At 40.7% G+C, this 16,565-nt stretch overlaps 1 protein-coding gene across 1 annotated transcript; it reads left to right on the forward strand.

Moving 5' to 3' along the window:
• The first annotated feature begins 10,583 nt into the window (after nt 1–10,583).
• Nucleotides 10,584–11,609, forward strand: LOC122907642 (olfactory receptor 3A1). Its single transcript, XM_044250453.1, has one exon. The coding sequence runs from the start codon at nt 10,662–10,664 to the stop codon at nt 11,607–11,609; it is 948 nt and encodes a 315-aa protein (XP_044106388.1). The 5' UTR covers nt 10,584–10,661.
• Nucleotides 11,610–16,565: the final 4,956 nt, after the last annotated feature.

Below are 16,565 nucleotides of genomic sequence, written 5' to 3' on the forward strand. Positions count from 1 at the left end.
CTCTGAAAAACAGTCTGAGGGGTTTGAAGTGGCGGGGGGGGTGGGAGGTTGGGGTACCAGGTGGTGGGTATTATAGAGGGCACAGCTTGCATGGAGCACTGGGTGTGGTGAAAAAATAATGAATACTGTTTTTCTGAAAATAAATAAATTCGGAGAAAAAAAAATATTTTATATATATTTCCCCTGATCCCTCACAAAAATTCACTCTTTTATTGTTACAATGGTAAGTAAAACTTCTTGCTCCCCACAGCTTTGTAAACAGTAACTATTAAAATAAATTCTCCTAATTTTGAAATTGTAATGGTTGAAAAAAACTATTATTTCAATACACGTATATTTGACATCACATAAGGTTGAATATATTTTCAAATGTTTATTTTCCATGATGTGAACTAAACTGTGTCCCACCAAAATTCCTATGTTGAAGCTCTAACCCCCAGTGTGACTATATATGGAATAGGGTGTTCAGGAAATAATTAGAGCTAAATGAGATTAATTAGGAAATATTAATGAGGTATTTTAGGAAGTAATTAAGGCTAAATTAGGTTGTGGCCCTAACCCTGTAAGAGAGGAAGAAACATGCCACGTGAGGACACAGTGGGAAGGCAGCCACCTGCAAGACAGGAAGAGAACCCCCACCAGAACCTGACCATGCTGGCACCTGACCTTGGACTTCTGGCCTCCAGAACTGTGAAAAAATAAATTTCCGTTGTTTAATTTAATCCATCTTTTTTTTAATAAAGATTTTTATTTATTTGACAGATAGAGATCACAAGTAGGCAGAGAGGCAGGCAGAGAGAGAGGGGGAGGGGGAAGCAGGCTCCCTGCTGAGCAGAGCGCTCCGATGTGGGGCTCGATCCCAGGACCCTGGGATCATGACCTGAGCTGAAGGCAGAGGCTTTAACCCACTGAGCCACCCAGACGCCCCAAACCATCTTTTTTTTTAACCCCAGTCTATGTTATTTTGTTATGGAGGCTTGAGCTAACCAATACAATTCATTAGTACTTCTTCACTGGGAATTAATTTTCCCCAAGTTTATTGTGGAATAATTGATAACTATAATTGTATATATTAAAGTGTAGAACATAATGATATGTATACACACACATGAAATGATTACCAAGAACAAGATAATTAACACACCCTCTACTTCACATAGTTAACTCATGTATGTGTATGTGTATGTGTGGTGAGAATGCTCAATATCTACTCAAATTTCAAGTATACATGAATTATCAACTGTAATCACCGTGTTGTACATTAGATCCCCAGAACTTATTCATCTTATAACTGAAAGCTTGTGCCCTATGTTCTACTCTCCCCATGTTGCCCTGCCTACTTGCCAGTCCCTGCCAACCACCATTCTATTCTCTGTATCTATGAAGCTTACTTTTTCTGCTTTTAAGATTTCATGTAGGGGTGCCTGGGTGGCTCAGTGGGTTAAAGCCTCTGCCTTCAGCTCAGGTCATGATCTCAGGGTCCTGGGATCAAGCCCCACATCTCTGCTCAGCGGAGAGCCTGCTTCCTACCCGCCCCCCCCGCCTGCCTCTCTGTCTATTTGTGATCTCTCTCTGTCAAATAAATAAATAAAATCTTCAAAAAAAAAAAAGATTTCCTGTAAACGTGATACCATACTAAATTTGTCTTTCTCTTTCTGGCTTATTTCACTTAGCATAATGCTATCAAACTCCATCTTCATTGTAAGAAGTGTCAGAAGTTCCATTTGTGTATTTTTTAGCACTATGTGTGTGTGTGCATGTATATCAATATCTATCTATATATCATATTTTCTTTATGTACTCCTCTGTCAAAGGATATTAAGTCATTTCCATATCTTGGCGACTGTGAATAACACTGCAGTGAACTTGGAAGTACAGATATTCTTTTCAGATAGTAATTTCATTTACTTCATGTCTATAGCCAGAAGTTGGATTGCTGGATCATACAGTAGTTCTATTTTTAATATTTAGAGGAAATCCCATACTGTTTTCCATTAGTGACTCTACCAATTTACACAGCCACAAAGGGAGCACAAGGTTTGTTTTTTCTCCACATCTCATGAACACTTACTATATTTTTCCTTTTTGATAATGGCCATCCTGGCAGCTATGAGGTAATGGCTCATGATAGTTTTAAATGTGCTGATGATTGGTCATATTGAGCACATTTTCAAGTTTCCTCTTGCCCATTTGGATGTCTCAGATCCTTTGCCCATTTTTAAAATTGGGTTATTTGTTTTACTTATTGTGTTGAATGAGTTCTTTATATATTTTTTATATTAACCCCTTATCAATTATAAGGCTTGCAAATATTTTCTCCAATGTCATAGGTTGCCTTTTAAATTTATTAATGGCTTCATTTGTTATGCAAATGCTTTTTAGTTCAACATTGGCAAAGACCACAGGAGTCTTTAGTGGCCCAAATGTTATTGGGGTCCTTGGTGGTAATGCCTACTGGCATTTTCCTGCTCTCCAATTTGCCCACGGGGGTAAGCTGTAACTGAGTGGATCTGTCTTGGCACCAGGTCTGGTGGGCTGGCAGTCATGGTGGCCACAGGGTCAGGGTCCTGGGATCAAGTGCACTTGTTGTGGTGATAGTGCTGAGGCCTGACATATGAACATATGCAGCTCTCCCATAGAACTAGGGTTTGGGTTTCTGGGGCTCACAGTGACTCAGGCTCAGAGAGGGAAGGGAAATGTTGCAGTGGCTAGCCCAGGAATAACAAGGGGCAATGGTGGCTTGGGCCTATGTGGCAACGTGCAGCAACAGTTTGATCCTGGTGATGCTGGGTGAGAACTCTGACTCAGGACCCGAGGCACAAGTGCACTGAGTCAAGGTCATAATTCTTTGCAGTGAAAATAAGCAGATATTTGGAGAGCAAGATGGTTATGCTGGAGGCAGCAGCTGGAAGTCAATCTCAGTGCTATGGACTAAACTATTGGAGTGGTGAGAGGCTGCTATTACAGAGAGTAGTATGCCTTAGGCTCATCCTGGAGCATAGTCCATAGCATATTAGAAGCAATATTGGTCACAAACAATGGCATGAACATTTTTTGGGGGACATTGTTTGGGGGACAGGGGTTAATTGGACAGGTGTAAGAGTCAATCACATAGCATAATTGTTGATATCATATACCCTGGAACCAAACAAAGTTTGAACCCCAACTCCTCAAAACCCTTAAGTAGGCAAATTACTGAGTCATTCTGAACCTCAGACATTTATCTCTAAAATGGGAGTAGTAAAGATACCTACTTCACAGAATTGTTGTAAGGGTTGATTGGGGTTTGGTACATATAATTCTTACAGTGTGGAGTCATGTACATGTTATCAATTATTGTCATGTTAATAACATTGGTTGTCTTCTACTAGGAACTCTACATGTGTTATTTCATTTAATCCACCCAATAACATTTCAAGAGGATATTTCTCTCATTCCACAAATAAGGAAACTGGGGTTCAAAGGGTTTCATAGTTACTAATAGCTGGAAGAACAGGTGTATCCATCTAGAAGTTCCAGGAGGCTTCCCTGGAGAGTATGCTATCACACGGGCTTAGGTGAATTATTAATAGGAAGACATAAAAGTCCAAGTGTTACACTATACAACCTCTCTGATTTACTCTCTCATCATCTCTATCACTAAATTCTTATTTTCTAAGGGCCTGGCCCAGATAATCATGGTGGGGACAACTTCCCAGAGGTTCCCCTTGCCCCTCCCAGCACAGCACAGTGCTTCAACCAACTCTCTCAGGATCATTTTGGGACTCCCAAGACACAGTGCCTGTGGCCCTCACTAACAAGGCCCTAGTGGGGAAAGTATTTTATTCCTGGGGATTCATTAAGAATTTCAAGTTGGGGGGTACCTGGGTGGTTCAGTAGGTTAGGCCTCTGCCTTTGGTTCAGGTTGTGATCTCAGGGTCTGGGGTCGAGCCCTGCATCAGGCTCTCTGGTCAGCGGGGATCCTGCTCCCCCCTCCCCCCACCCCCGCTTGCCTCTCTGCCTGCTCGTGATCTCTGTCAAATAAATAAATAAAATCTTAAAAAAAAATTTCAAGTTGGAAAGGGCATCTCCAGTTTTTGCCTCTTCTCTTGGGTTTCTTCCTCATCCCCAGATCCAAGGCAGGTTTCCTCCTCATCCCCAGTTTAGGAGTCAGCTTGTTTCTGCCCCCAAATCCTGTTTGGACCAGACATCTGGGAGATCAAGACCTAGGCTGGGGACTCAGATTCAGTGCTGACTCAATGGAATGACCTTGGGAAAGCAAAGATCCCGTTATGTCCCCTTCTGTTAAATGGAGTAATTAGGATAACTGCCCCATTTATCCTTACAGATCAATATGGGGGATGGAGATAAAGATTTGGAGAAATTCTAAATCACCTCGGAGGTATGAGGCACCACTATTTTACTACTGCTCTATTTATTAGGACTTGTATTATTTAGTTAGCTCTCCCACCTCCTCCTCCCTGCTCTTGGGCAATTTTAAGGACACAAGAGGATTGCCCTGTGGTGAAGTCCCATGACAGAGATGATCTCCACCTCTTTTTTTAAAATCTAATTTCCATATATATTTATACCTCCTTTTGACCCCCTGGAATAGCTGACCAAGCTTGTGCAGATTCTCACTGCCCCCCCCAACATCCCTTCCCATGCAACCTCACTGGCTTACGTGTGGTTACAGGTGAGTGTTCTCATGGTCATTCCTCTGTTTTTGTGTAAAATGGAAGGGAATTTACTTGTTACTGAGCAAGTCAAACCTCCTGTTTTATAGGTGCAGCAACCAAAGTCTCAAAAGCAAAAATAAGAGACATGCTCAGGATGACATATCAGGTGAGTGGAAGAGCTGGGACTATCACCAGAGATTGAGGGTGGCTCAGTGGGTTAAGCCTCTGCCTTTGGCTCAGGTCATGGTCTCAGGGTCCTGGGATCAAGCCCCACATTGGGCTCTTTGCTCGGCAGGGAGCCTGCTTCCGCCTCTTTCTCTGCCTGCCTCTCTGCCTGCTTGTGATCTGAGTTAAAATCCTGCCTCTACAACTTTATGTGACTCATATTCTTTCTATAAAATTTGGATTATAAAAGATATCCATCTCATAGTGAGGGTTGGGAGGAATAAAGGACTATAGAAATAGAAATACAATAGAAAGCACTTAGAACTGTGCATAGTGCCTCACCCAGGGAAGTTCCCCTAACTCCTGTTAGCTGCAATTGTTGTCAGGGACTGCCCTGAGGAAATCTTGTCAGTATCAAAGATATTGGGACAACCTGAACTGTACATATCACAGGGAAAGGGATTTTTGTTTGTCTTCTGTGCAGTTAGTTCATGGTGATGGGGACCTTGTAAGAATTTCATGAGCATTCCCAGGAGATGATATGTCATCAAATATTATAAAAATAATCTGTATTCATTGTAGACAAACCATAAGGTAGAGATGAGTAGAAGAAAGATGATAAAAACCATTTTATTATTCGAACCACTAATAAAGTTTGGTATTTCTTTCCAGTCTTGTTTCTGTGTGTGAGAGTGTGAGAGTATGAGTGTGTATATTCGTGTTGATATTGAAATAATACCACATTGTACAGTTTTGCATCCTGCTTGAGTCACTTAACATATCATAAGAATTTCGGTTTTTAATTAGTTTTTTTGCATTATGTTTCCCATCAATATATATTGATGGTATATAAGGAACACATAGATTTTTGTATATATGATTTTTATTTTGCTACTTTTTTCTAATAATTCTTCATTTTTTAATGGACAATCAAAAAACTTGCTTTGTCTTTCTTTTCAATATATGAACTTGATTTTTCTATTTCTTGATGTTAATTTCATAGGACAATGATAAAAAACATTAAGAGTGGGGATCCCTCTCTTACTCCTGTTTGTTTGGAAATGATCTTGCAATATCCCTCTATTCCTAGATGGCTACACATAGATGTTTTTTTCTTTTAAATCAAGAATGGATTGTAACCTGTAAAAAGTACCTTTTAGGCACTTGATGTGATATATTATGTACATACATTTACTTATATTAAATATTCTTCAATTTTTTATGAGGTCTCTCAATCATGATAGATTTTTAAAAATATTCTGATATTTTAAATTCCCTACAGTTATATTTCGCATTTTGCATCTATAGTCACAACCAAAGTTACTCTCTAGTGATATTTCATATATTTCTTCCAAAAATGTGATATTTTTAGTATCAAATGTATGCTAACTTCATAAAAAGTCTATAGGACCTAGAGAATATGATGTTAAATAAAGCAAGTTAGACAAATACCATATGATTTTACGTACATGTAGAATCTAAAAATCAAGACAAAACAAAGAGCCCATAAATACAGAGAACAAATTGGTGGTTGCCAGAGAGAACAGGGGTTGGGAGAATGGACAAAATGGTAAAGGGGGGGGTGCCTGAGTGGCTCAGTGGGTTAAGCTGCTGCCTTCGGCTCAGGTCATGATCTCAGGGTCCTGGGATCAAGTCCTGAATCAGGTTCTCTGCTCAGCAGGGAGCCTGCTTCCCTCTTTCTCTCTCCTTGCCTCTCCATCTACTTGTGATCTCTCTCTCTCTCTGTCAAATAAATAAATAAATAAATAAATCTAAACAAAAAAGATGGTAAAGGGGAGTGGGGTGTACAGGCTTCCAATTATAGAATGAGTAAGTCACAGGAATGAAAGATACAGAAAATATAGTCAATGGTATTGTATAGCATTGTGTGTTGACAGATGGGAGCGACACTTCCGGTGAGCAGAGCATAATATATATACTTGTCCAATCACTATGTTGTACATCTGAAACTTATGTAACATTGTCAACTACAGTTGTTTTACAAAGACACCAGGAAGCTTAAATTTCTTTCTGGTGCTGCAGGAAGTTTACATAGCATGAGAATAATCTATTTATTGAAGTTAAATTAAACTTCTCTCAATAGTTTTATGAGGCTAGAGATTGCTACTAGGGTAATTATTTCTTTGACAATTTTCTTGACTTTGTTCCCTGTTTCTGGTTTACTTGGATATTGAGACTGTTCTAGAATGTATTTTAATTTATATTTTCCTACAATTATATCTATTTTATTGAAAATTTCCATTTAAACAATATAGGGAGTATTCTCTTAAAATATAATTTTTTCTTTGTGTACCTCTGGCTATCATTCTTTCTAATTCTTTTTTTAAGATTTATTTATTTATTTGAGAAAGTGAGAGCTTGCAAGGGGGAGAAGCAGAGGAAAAGGGAAAGAGAAACTTAAGCAGGCTGCACTGAGCACAAAGTCCAAAGCAGGGATCGATCTCATAACCCCAAGATTATGATCTGAGCAAAAACCAACAGTTGGATGCTTAAACAACTGCACTACCCAAGCACCCCAATATCCATTCCTAATTCTTAATTGTTTGTATTCATCCTTCTTCTTCTTGCTTGTTCTTGCCCAGATGACTATCTGATTACTTAAATAGACTTACATTTTCTTATTATTTTTAATTTGAGTATAGTTGATACACAATGTTAAATTAGTTTCAGATGTACAACTTAGGGATTTAACAAGTTTATACATTATGCTATGTTTAGCAGAAATGTAGCTACAGGGAGGCCTGAGTGGCTCGGTTGGTTAAGTGTCTGCCTTTGGCTTAGGAAATGATCGCAGGATTCTTGGATGGAGTTCCACATTGCAGCCCTTGCTCAGTGGGGAGCCTGCTTCTCCCTCTGCCCGCCACTCCCTCTGCTTGTGCTGTCTCTCTCTCTCAAATAAATATATAAAACCTTGGGCGCCTGGGTGGCTCAGTTGATTGAGCGACTGCCTTCGGATCAGGTCATGATCCCGGACTTCCAGAATCAAGTCCCGCATTGGGCTCCCAGCGTCTTGGGGAGTCTGCTTCTCCCTCTGACCTTCTCCTCTCTCATGCTCTCTCTCACTCATTCTCTCTCAAATAAATGAATAAAATCTTTAAAAAAATTTCTTGAAGAAAAAAGTTAAAAAAAATAAAATATTTTAAAAAAATGTAAAGCTACCATCTGTCCCATTGCATTGCTACTATGGTATCCCTGACTATATTCCTTATACTGTGTCTTTTATTCTCATGACCTAATCACTCCATATCTAGAAGATTTTATCATATGTGTGTGCAACTGTATGTGTGCTCTTTCCCTTCTTTTTAAAGCAAACCAAAGAATACTATATTCCTTCTACCAGTTGTGATTTATATTTAATAATATGGCTTTGATATCTTTTGAGTCAGCACAGACAGAACTGTTCCCTACAGCTGCATAGTATTCCTTTGTAAGGCTATACCAAATTAATTTACTCAGCCCTTTTGTGGTGAACACAGGTTATTAGCAATCATTTGCTCTTACAAACCATGCTTCAACAAATGACCTCATGCATATTTCACCTTTTATATGCGACCGTATATCTGTTGGATAAATTCTCAGAAGTGGATTTCCAAGTAAAAAGAAAACACATTTGTCCTTTTGAAATACAATGTCAAACTGCCTTTTTTTAACTTTCATTTCTGTCTTACAACTATCCTACAAATTTCTCTTATAGCCAAACCTAACCTGCAGAGAATGAGATTTGGGGAAATGCAGGTCCAGCATAGCTAATTTGCCAGAATTTTTGAATTTTAACAGAATCATTAATTTTGGTTATTTTAAATTTTTTTTCTCTATTTTGAATCATCCTTGCACTATTAAAGTTCTTCCATTTCCCCCTAAAACTTCCCAGTTTTATTTTTACATTTAAATTTTTGATCTGTTTAGAATTTATTTTTGCAAAATATATAAGGTATTTGTATAACTTAAATTTTTCCCAGATAGCTATACTATTGCCCTTATAGCACTTATCTAATAGTATATTTTCCCATTCATGCCACTTACATCATATGCTAAATACTTGTATTACATTAGTAATGGACATTTCATTTCTCTTCTTTTAAAAGTTCATGACATTTTGGAATGTCTGCATGCCTCAGTCAGCTAAGTGTCTACCTTCGGCTCAGGTTATGATCCTGGGATTGAGCCCCTCATTGGCCTCCTTGCTTGGCAGGGAGCCTTCTTCTCCCTCTGCCTCTACCTGCCACTCTTCCTGCCTGTGTGTGTGCTCGCTCGCTCGCTCTCTCTCTGACAAATAAATAAATAAATAATCTTTAAAAAATTTTTATTTTATATTTTTTCAACCTTATTGAGGTATAACTGACAAATAAGATTATATTTGAAGTATACAACACGATGGTTTCATATATGTTCATATTGTGAAAGGACTCCCACAATCAAGTGAACACATCCATCACCTCACATATTTACCTTTTCTTTTGTGTGTGAAACATGGAAGTTCTACTCTCTTAGAAAATTTCAGTTATATAGTACAGTGTACAGTAAACTATAGTCACTGCATTATACTTTAGATCCTCACATTCTTACTGCTTTTATGGTTGAAATTTTGTACTTCATAACCAGCCTCTCCCCATTTCTTATAGTTCTTTTTTTTTTTTAAGATTTTTATTTATTTATTTGACAGAGAGATCACAAACAGGCAGAGTGGCAGGCAAAGAGAGAGGAGGAGCAGGCTCCCTGCTGAGCAGAGAGCCCGATGCGGGGCTCGATCCCAGGACCCTGGGATCATGACCTGAGCCAAAGGCAGTGTCTTAACCCACTGAGCCACCCAGGCGCCCCTATAGTTCTTTTTCTAATGTCTTGGTCTGATTATTTAATCACTTTCTTTATTTTTTATTTTTATTGTATTTTCTTAGGGCTATAATTTTGCTTATGAACACTGATTTGGAGATAATCCACATGTTCTAGTGTGTGCTGGTTTCACTATCCCCTTTTCACCTCTGACGTTTTTTAGTTTTAATTTTGATTCCCTCTGATCCAACTGTTTCTTACAGATTATTTACAACATTGGTTTTTTTTAAAAATGTTTTTTCCTTAAATTGGATTGCAGTTAAGTATTATTACCTGTATTCTTTATTCTTTTGGAATTTTCTGAATTTCAGGTTTATACATGCTCTTTTTAAAAATTGCATTTATTTATTTGAGAGATAGAGAGCACAAGAAGGGGAAGGGGCAAAGGGAAAGGAAGAGAGAGTCTCCATCAGATTCCTTGCTGAATGCAGAGACCAACAAGGGATTCAATCTCACGACCTTGATATCATGACCTGAGCTGAAATCAAGAGTCAGATGCTTAACTCACTGAGCCACCCTGGTGTCCAAACATGCTCTTTGTTTGGGGGATGAATGTTTCATGGGCATTTGGGAAAGGCATATATACCAATTAGCTTTACTTCCTGAATAATTATATTGAGAGCTTTTACAGCCTTACTTTATTCGTCAAAATTAATCCTATGGTGGACTGAAAGCCACTATAATGCTCCCTGTCTACCATACATAGTGATACTGTATCAATGGTGATAGCTCCCTTCTTGAAGCAAGTCCTCTATCTAAATTCTTTAAGTTATATGGGTGGAAGGCAAAGGTTCTTCCTGACACTTCTGTTTTTTAAAAGTAATCAGCCTAAAATAATCTACATGCCATTTGGGATGGCAAATTTTGCTGCCCTACAGAGTCTGGTTTTTTGTTTGTTTGTTTGTTTTTCATTTGTTTGTTTGTTTTGAATCAATATATTGAAAGGAATGATTCTTCTTCTCCTTGGATGTTTCCTTACAGGAACTAATGCAGTCAAAATTTAGGGCCAATAGAACAGCCATTACTGAATTCATCCTGCTGGGCTTGGTGGAGACACCAGGGCTACGACCAGTTGTCTTTGTAGTCTTCTTCTTTGCCTACCTGGTCACAGTCGGAGGCAACCTCAGCATCCTGGCTGCCATCTTCATAGAGCCTAAACTCCACACCCCCATGTACTTCTTCCTAGGCAACCTATCAGTGCTGGATGTTGGGTGCATCACTGTCACTGTTCCCTCAATGTTGGCTCATCTCCTGTCCAACAAGCATACAATTCCCTATGGAGCCTGCCTCATACAACTTTTCTTCTTCCATCTCTTGGTTGGGGTAGACTGCTTCCTGCTGACAGCCATGGCCTATGACCGATTCCTGGCCATCTGCCAGCCCCTAACCTACAGCACCAGAATGAGCCAGACAGTCCAGAGGATATTGGTAGCTGTGTCCTGGGCTTTAGCCTTCACCAATGCACTGACCCACACAGTAGCCATAGCCACACTCAACTTCTGTGGTCCCAATGTGATCAATCACTTCTATTGTGACCTCCCACAGCTCTTTCAGCTCTCCTGCTCTAGCACCCAACTCAATGAGCTGCTGCTCTTTGCTGTGGGTTTCATAATGGCAGGTACCCCCTTGGCTCTCATCATCACCTCCTATGCCCATGTGGCAGCTGCAGTCCTACGAATCCGCTCTACTGAGGGCAGGAAGAAAGCCTTCTCCACATGTGGCTCTCATCTCACTGTGGTTGCCATATTCTATGGTTCAGGTATATTTAATTACATGCGACTGGGTTCAGCCAAGCTTTCGGACAAGGATAAAGGAGTTGGGGTCTTCAACACTGTTATCAACCCTATGCTGAATCCAATCATCTACAGCCTCAGGAATCCTGATGTACAGGGTGCCCTCTGGCGAGTGCTCAAGGGGATGCCATCACTAGCTTGACAAGGTCTTGAGTTCTGGAACGTCATTCCCTTATTTTCTTTTTCTGAGCTGAAAGAGAAATACTCTAAAGCCAGTAACTAAGACAAATGGTCCTTAATTGCTTCTGCCTTCCAGCAAAACATGAGGTTTTTTTGTTAGGGATAATAGTTAACTGAGGCCATGCCCCAGTTATAGACAGTAGGTGTATTAAGCTCTGCTAAGGGCAGCCCCTCTGACAAATTACAACTTCAGTTGCCACATGCTACCTTTTCTGTGTAGAAGTGGAACCTCAGAGCTTTGACTATTACAGGTTCATATCCCACAGGAAGGTTATAGTCTGGGCTCCCAAAAATATCCAATAAAAATCTTCCCCATCCCTCCCACTAGTAGGTCATATGATTCCCTCAATTTCAGGTAGGGGTGGTCTGGTTATAAAACATGGGCCTTGGGGTGCTTGTGTGGCTCAGTGGGTTCAGCCTCTGCCTTCAGCTCAGGTCATGATCTCAGGGTTCTGGGATCGAGTCCCTCATCGGGCTCTCTGCTCAGCCGGGATCCTGCTTCCTCCTCTCTCTCTCTCTGCTTGCCTTTCTGCCTGCTTGTGATCTCTCTCTGTCAAATAAATAAAATCTTTAAAGAAAATGGGCCTAGAGATCAGAATCATTTTATTTTTCCCATCAGGTTCCTACAAAGCAAAACAACAACAAAAACAACAACAACACCCACCTCTATCTTTTCCAATCATACAAAGGTAATATGGGATATAGAGGGAACAGAGGAGAAGTCATATTGGTTGTTATGTGTTGTCTGGTAACTCCAAAGAACATCATCCCTGTGTGCAAATTTTTAAAACTCAGTTAACACATACAATAAATCTTATAAAATGAATGTTCCCCATCGAACTTTCCTGATGTACTTCAAATCTTTTGAAAAGATCATCTTTTGTAATGTAAATTTTATTTATTTATTTATTTATTTATATATTTTTAAAAGATTTTATTTATTTATCAGAGAGAGAGGGGGGTAGAGAGCGAGCACAGGCAGACAGAATGGCAGGCATAGGCAGAGGGAGAAGCAGGCTCCCTGCCAAGCAAGGAGCCCAATGTGAGACTCGATCCCAGGATGCTGGGATCATGACCTGAGCCGAAGGCAGCTGCTTAACCAACTGAGCCACCCAGGCGTCCCTGTAAATATTATTTATACATGAAAAACTGCCAAACTACTCAATATGAACTTCCTCTCTAACTCCTCACTTTCAGTCCCCAAACCTTCCAGCTGAGATAATCCATATCTGTAAATACAGATATGGTGATATCTCCCTTAAAATTTCCTTTCTCAGTAGGAGAACAGTCTAGAATATTCTCTCATGTTGCATGGTGCTCCCCAGGCTTTTGTTCAGTTTGTATTTGGCTGTATTTTCCTTCTAGAATCTCTTTGAGAAGAATTGCCCATTCTGGGCATCTCTGCTGCGCCACTGATGTTTCCTGATTTGTTTCTCTAAAACATCCCTTGAGCTGTCCCGTGGCATGGCTTCTCTATGAGTTTTCATGCATTGAAAGGATTGAAAGGATCAGGTAAGATAAAGATGAAGAGAAAGGACATGAGGGAGGAAAGCAGAACAAGAATGGTGGTGGAGAGTTTGTGGGGAAATGAAGAAGAAAGATGGGAACTGGGGAGAAATAGGAGAGAATCGTAAGCAAATGGGCTGAGAAGAAATGATTGAGGCACTGGAGAGGACCCAGTGGGGTACAGAGAGAGTGGATATGAGAAAGAGAGAGAAATAGGATAAATAAGATGTCTTGAGACAGTTAAAAGGTAAGAGGAAGGAAAGGGACAATAAAATAAGTGAATCAGGAGGTGCCTGGGTGGCTCAGTGGGTTAAGCCACTGCCTTCAGCTCAGGTCATGGTCTCGGGGTCCTGGGATCGAGTCCCTCATTGGGCTCTCTGCTCAGTGGGGAGCCTGCTTCCCTCTCTCTCTCTCTCTGCCTGCCTGTCTGCCTGCTTGTGATCTCTCTCTGTCAAATGAATGGAATCTTTTAAAAAAAAAATCAGTGAGTCAGGGATGAAAGATGTGGGCTTCTGTACAGGGCAGCTTCTTGTTCTGTATGTCCAGAAATAACCCATTTATACAACCCTGACATCATCATTGTAGCCTATCCTCTCCACGGAGGATAAAAAAAAAAATTGGGGGTGCCTGGGTGGCTCAGTGGGTTAAGCCTCTGCCTTCGGCTCAGGTCATGATTCCAGGGTCCTGGGATCAAGCCTCAAATTGGGCTCTCAGTTCAGCAGGGAGCTTGCTTCCCCCTCTCTCTCTGCCTGCCTCTCTGCCTACTTGTGAGCTCTCTCTCTCTCTCTCTCTCTGTCAAATAAATAAATAAATAAATCTTTAAAAAATTTTAAGGTTAACTGAAAGTGCTAAAAATTATTCAGGGACTCACTTTCTATTTTTCTGAACAGAAAGTGCTCCTAGAATATTAAGGAGGCCTACCAGATGGCAAAAGAGTGAAAGGGAGTGCTGGGTATTTTATCTACTTGCACCTCTAAAATGTCTTCAGAATTTGTTTCTTTTTTTTTTTTAAAGATTTTATTTATTTATTTGACAGAGAGAGATCACAAGTAAGCAGAGAAGTAGGCAGAGAGAGAGAGAGGAAAGCAGGCTCTCCACCCAGTGGAGAGCCCGATGTGGGACTCGATCCCAGGACCCCGGGATCATGACCTGAGCCGAAGGCAGCAGCCTAACCCACTGAGCCACCCAGGCGCCCCCAGAATTTGTTTCTAACCATCCAACTTATCAACTTACTCTCTGCTTTTTGAGTCATGCCTGCCAAGACTATCAAAAGACATGGGGAAAGGATAGCTCTTTCCTGATTCTTTCTTAGCCACCAAATAAACTTCAGGGACACAATGAGCTTCCTGGAAGGGTCAAGAAAACTGTTGAGGAAGATCTATAACATGGTCTTGACTTCATCACCTCCACTCCTGGGCAACTTTCTTGACCTTGGCTAAGTTCCTTACCTTGTCTGGGACTACTTGACAGAGGCACAAGGTAACCATAAACATTCTTCCACTTGTAATGCCTCTGCTTTTGCTAGCCAGAATGAATAGTCTGTCTCACCCTGTTTACCTGAAGAGTTACCACATCTTTCACCACCACTTTCTCTACCCACGGCATTTAGCACGCTGCAAAAAGGAGCCTATTTGCTTCCAAAAATCCCTGGGCCTCTGGCCTTCCTTCAATATGAACACTCATCTCAAGCCTCAAGGGTTGATTTCAAGTGTAATCACTGAATAATAAATAATCACTAATAAAATAGATCAACTGTTTCAACATCATAAATAATGACCCAAGACACTGATTTCTGGCCCATTGTCTACTCTCCAGGATCATAGGGTTTTTTAAAAAATTTGAGAGTTCACCTTCCCTTTGGAATTTGCCTAGTTTTTTTATTCCAATCTTTTGCTACTTTAAAAGTTTATCATACATGTTAGGGAGGAGTCAAGATGGCAGAGTAGCAGGCTGAGACTACTTCAGATAGCAGGAGATCAGCTAGATAGCTTATCTAAAGATTGCAAACACCTGCAAATCAATCGGCAGATCGAAGAGAAGAAGAACAGCAATTCTAGAAACAGAAAAACAACCACTTTCTGAAAAGTAGGACTGGCGGAGAAGTAAATCCAAAGCGACAGGAAGATAGACCCCGGGGGGAGGGGCCGGCTCCCGGCAAGCGGCAGAGCAACGGAGCACAAAATCGGGACTTTTAAAAGTCTGTGCCACTGAGGGACATCGCTCCAGAGGCTAAACCGGGGCGAAGCCCACGCGGGGTCAGCGTGGCCTCGGGTCTCGCAGAGTCACAGAAAGATCGGGAGTGTCAGAGTGTTGCAGAGCTTGCGGATATTGGAACGGGAAAGCCGGCTACAGAGACAGAGCTGACAGTAAGCTCGCAGCTCGGTGTTGCCTTGAGCCAGTTGTGGGCTCGGTGAGCTCGGAGCGCGGCCGGAGGTTGGGCAGACGGGAGTTACTAGGAGCTATTCGCTGAGGGAGCACTGGGGAGCGGGGCCCCGGGCTTTCGGCTCCTCCAGGCCGGAGACCAGGAGGCCGCCATTTGTATTCCCGTCCTCCGGAACTCTACAGAAAGCGCTCAGGGAACAAAAGCTCCTGAAAGCAAAGCCGAGCAGATCACTCAGCCCGGCCCCTGGTAAGGGCGGTGTAATTCCGCCTGGGGCAAAGACACTTGAGAATCACTACACCGGGCCCCTCCCCCAGAAGATCAACAAAAAATCCAGGCAAGACCAAGTTCACCTACCAAGGAGTGCAGTTTCAATACCAAGGAGAGCAGCAGAATTCCAAAGGAGGAGAAAACAAACCACGGAACTCATGGCTTTCTCCCTGTGATTTTTTAGTCTTGCACTTAATTTAATTTTTTTTCTTTATCATTTTTTTTCTCTTCTTCTGCTAAAATTTTTTTAAACTTTTACCCTTTTCTTTTTTAACGTTTTTTAACTAGTTTATATAATATATATATATATTTTTTCCTTTTTGTACTTATTTATTCGTTTTTTTTAATTCTTTTTTTTCTTTCTTTATTTTTGAACCTCTTTATATCCCCAAATCAGAAGAGATCCCAATCTCTTCAATCTCTTTTTATAATTCTTGATTGAATTTTTAATTCAATCTCTTTTTTTAATACTTTTTTTTCTTTCTTTCTTTTTGAAACTCTTTTTATCCGCAAATCAGAAGAGACCCCAATCAGAAAAGATTGGGATATCCCATTCAGAAGAGATCCCAATCAGAGGAGATCCCTCACCCAATCGTGAGGGGGGAGAAATCCCCCCTCACGATTTGGGATCTCTTCTGATTCGGTTAAAGCATATTTTCCTGGGATTGTTGCCACCCTTTTAGTATTTTACTTGCACCTTCATAAACTCTTAGCTGGACAAAATGACAAGGCGGAAAAATTCACAACAAAAAAAAGAACAAG

The sequence above is a fragment of the Neovison vison genome, chromosome 5, assembly GCF_020171115.1.
Source record: "Neovison vison isolate M4711 chromosome 5, ASM_NN_V1, whole genome shotgun sequence".
Classification (NCBI taxonomy): Eukaryota; Metazoa; Chordata; class Mammalia; order Carnivora; family Mustelidae; genus Neogale; species Neogale vison.

Bases quoted from the DNA above. Each gene is read 5' to 3' on its own strand.
- LOC122907642 (XM_044250453.1), top strand. From the start codon at position 10,662: ATGCAGTCAAAATTTAGGGCCAATAGAACAGCCATTACTGAATTCATC.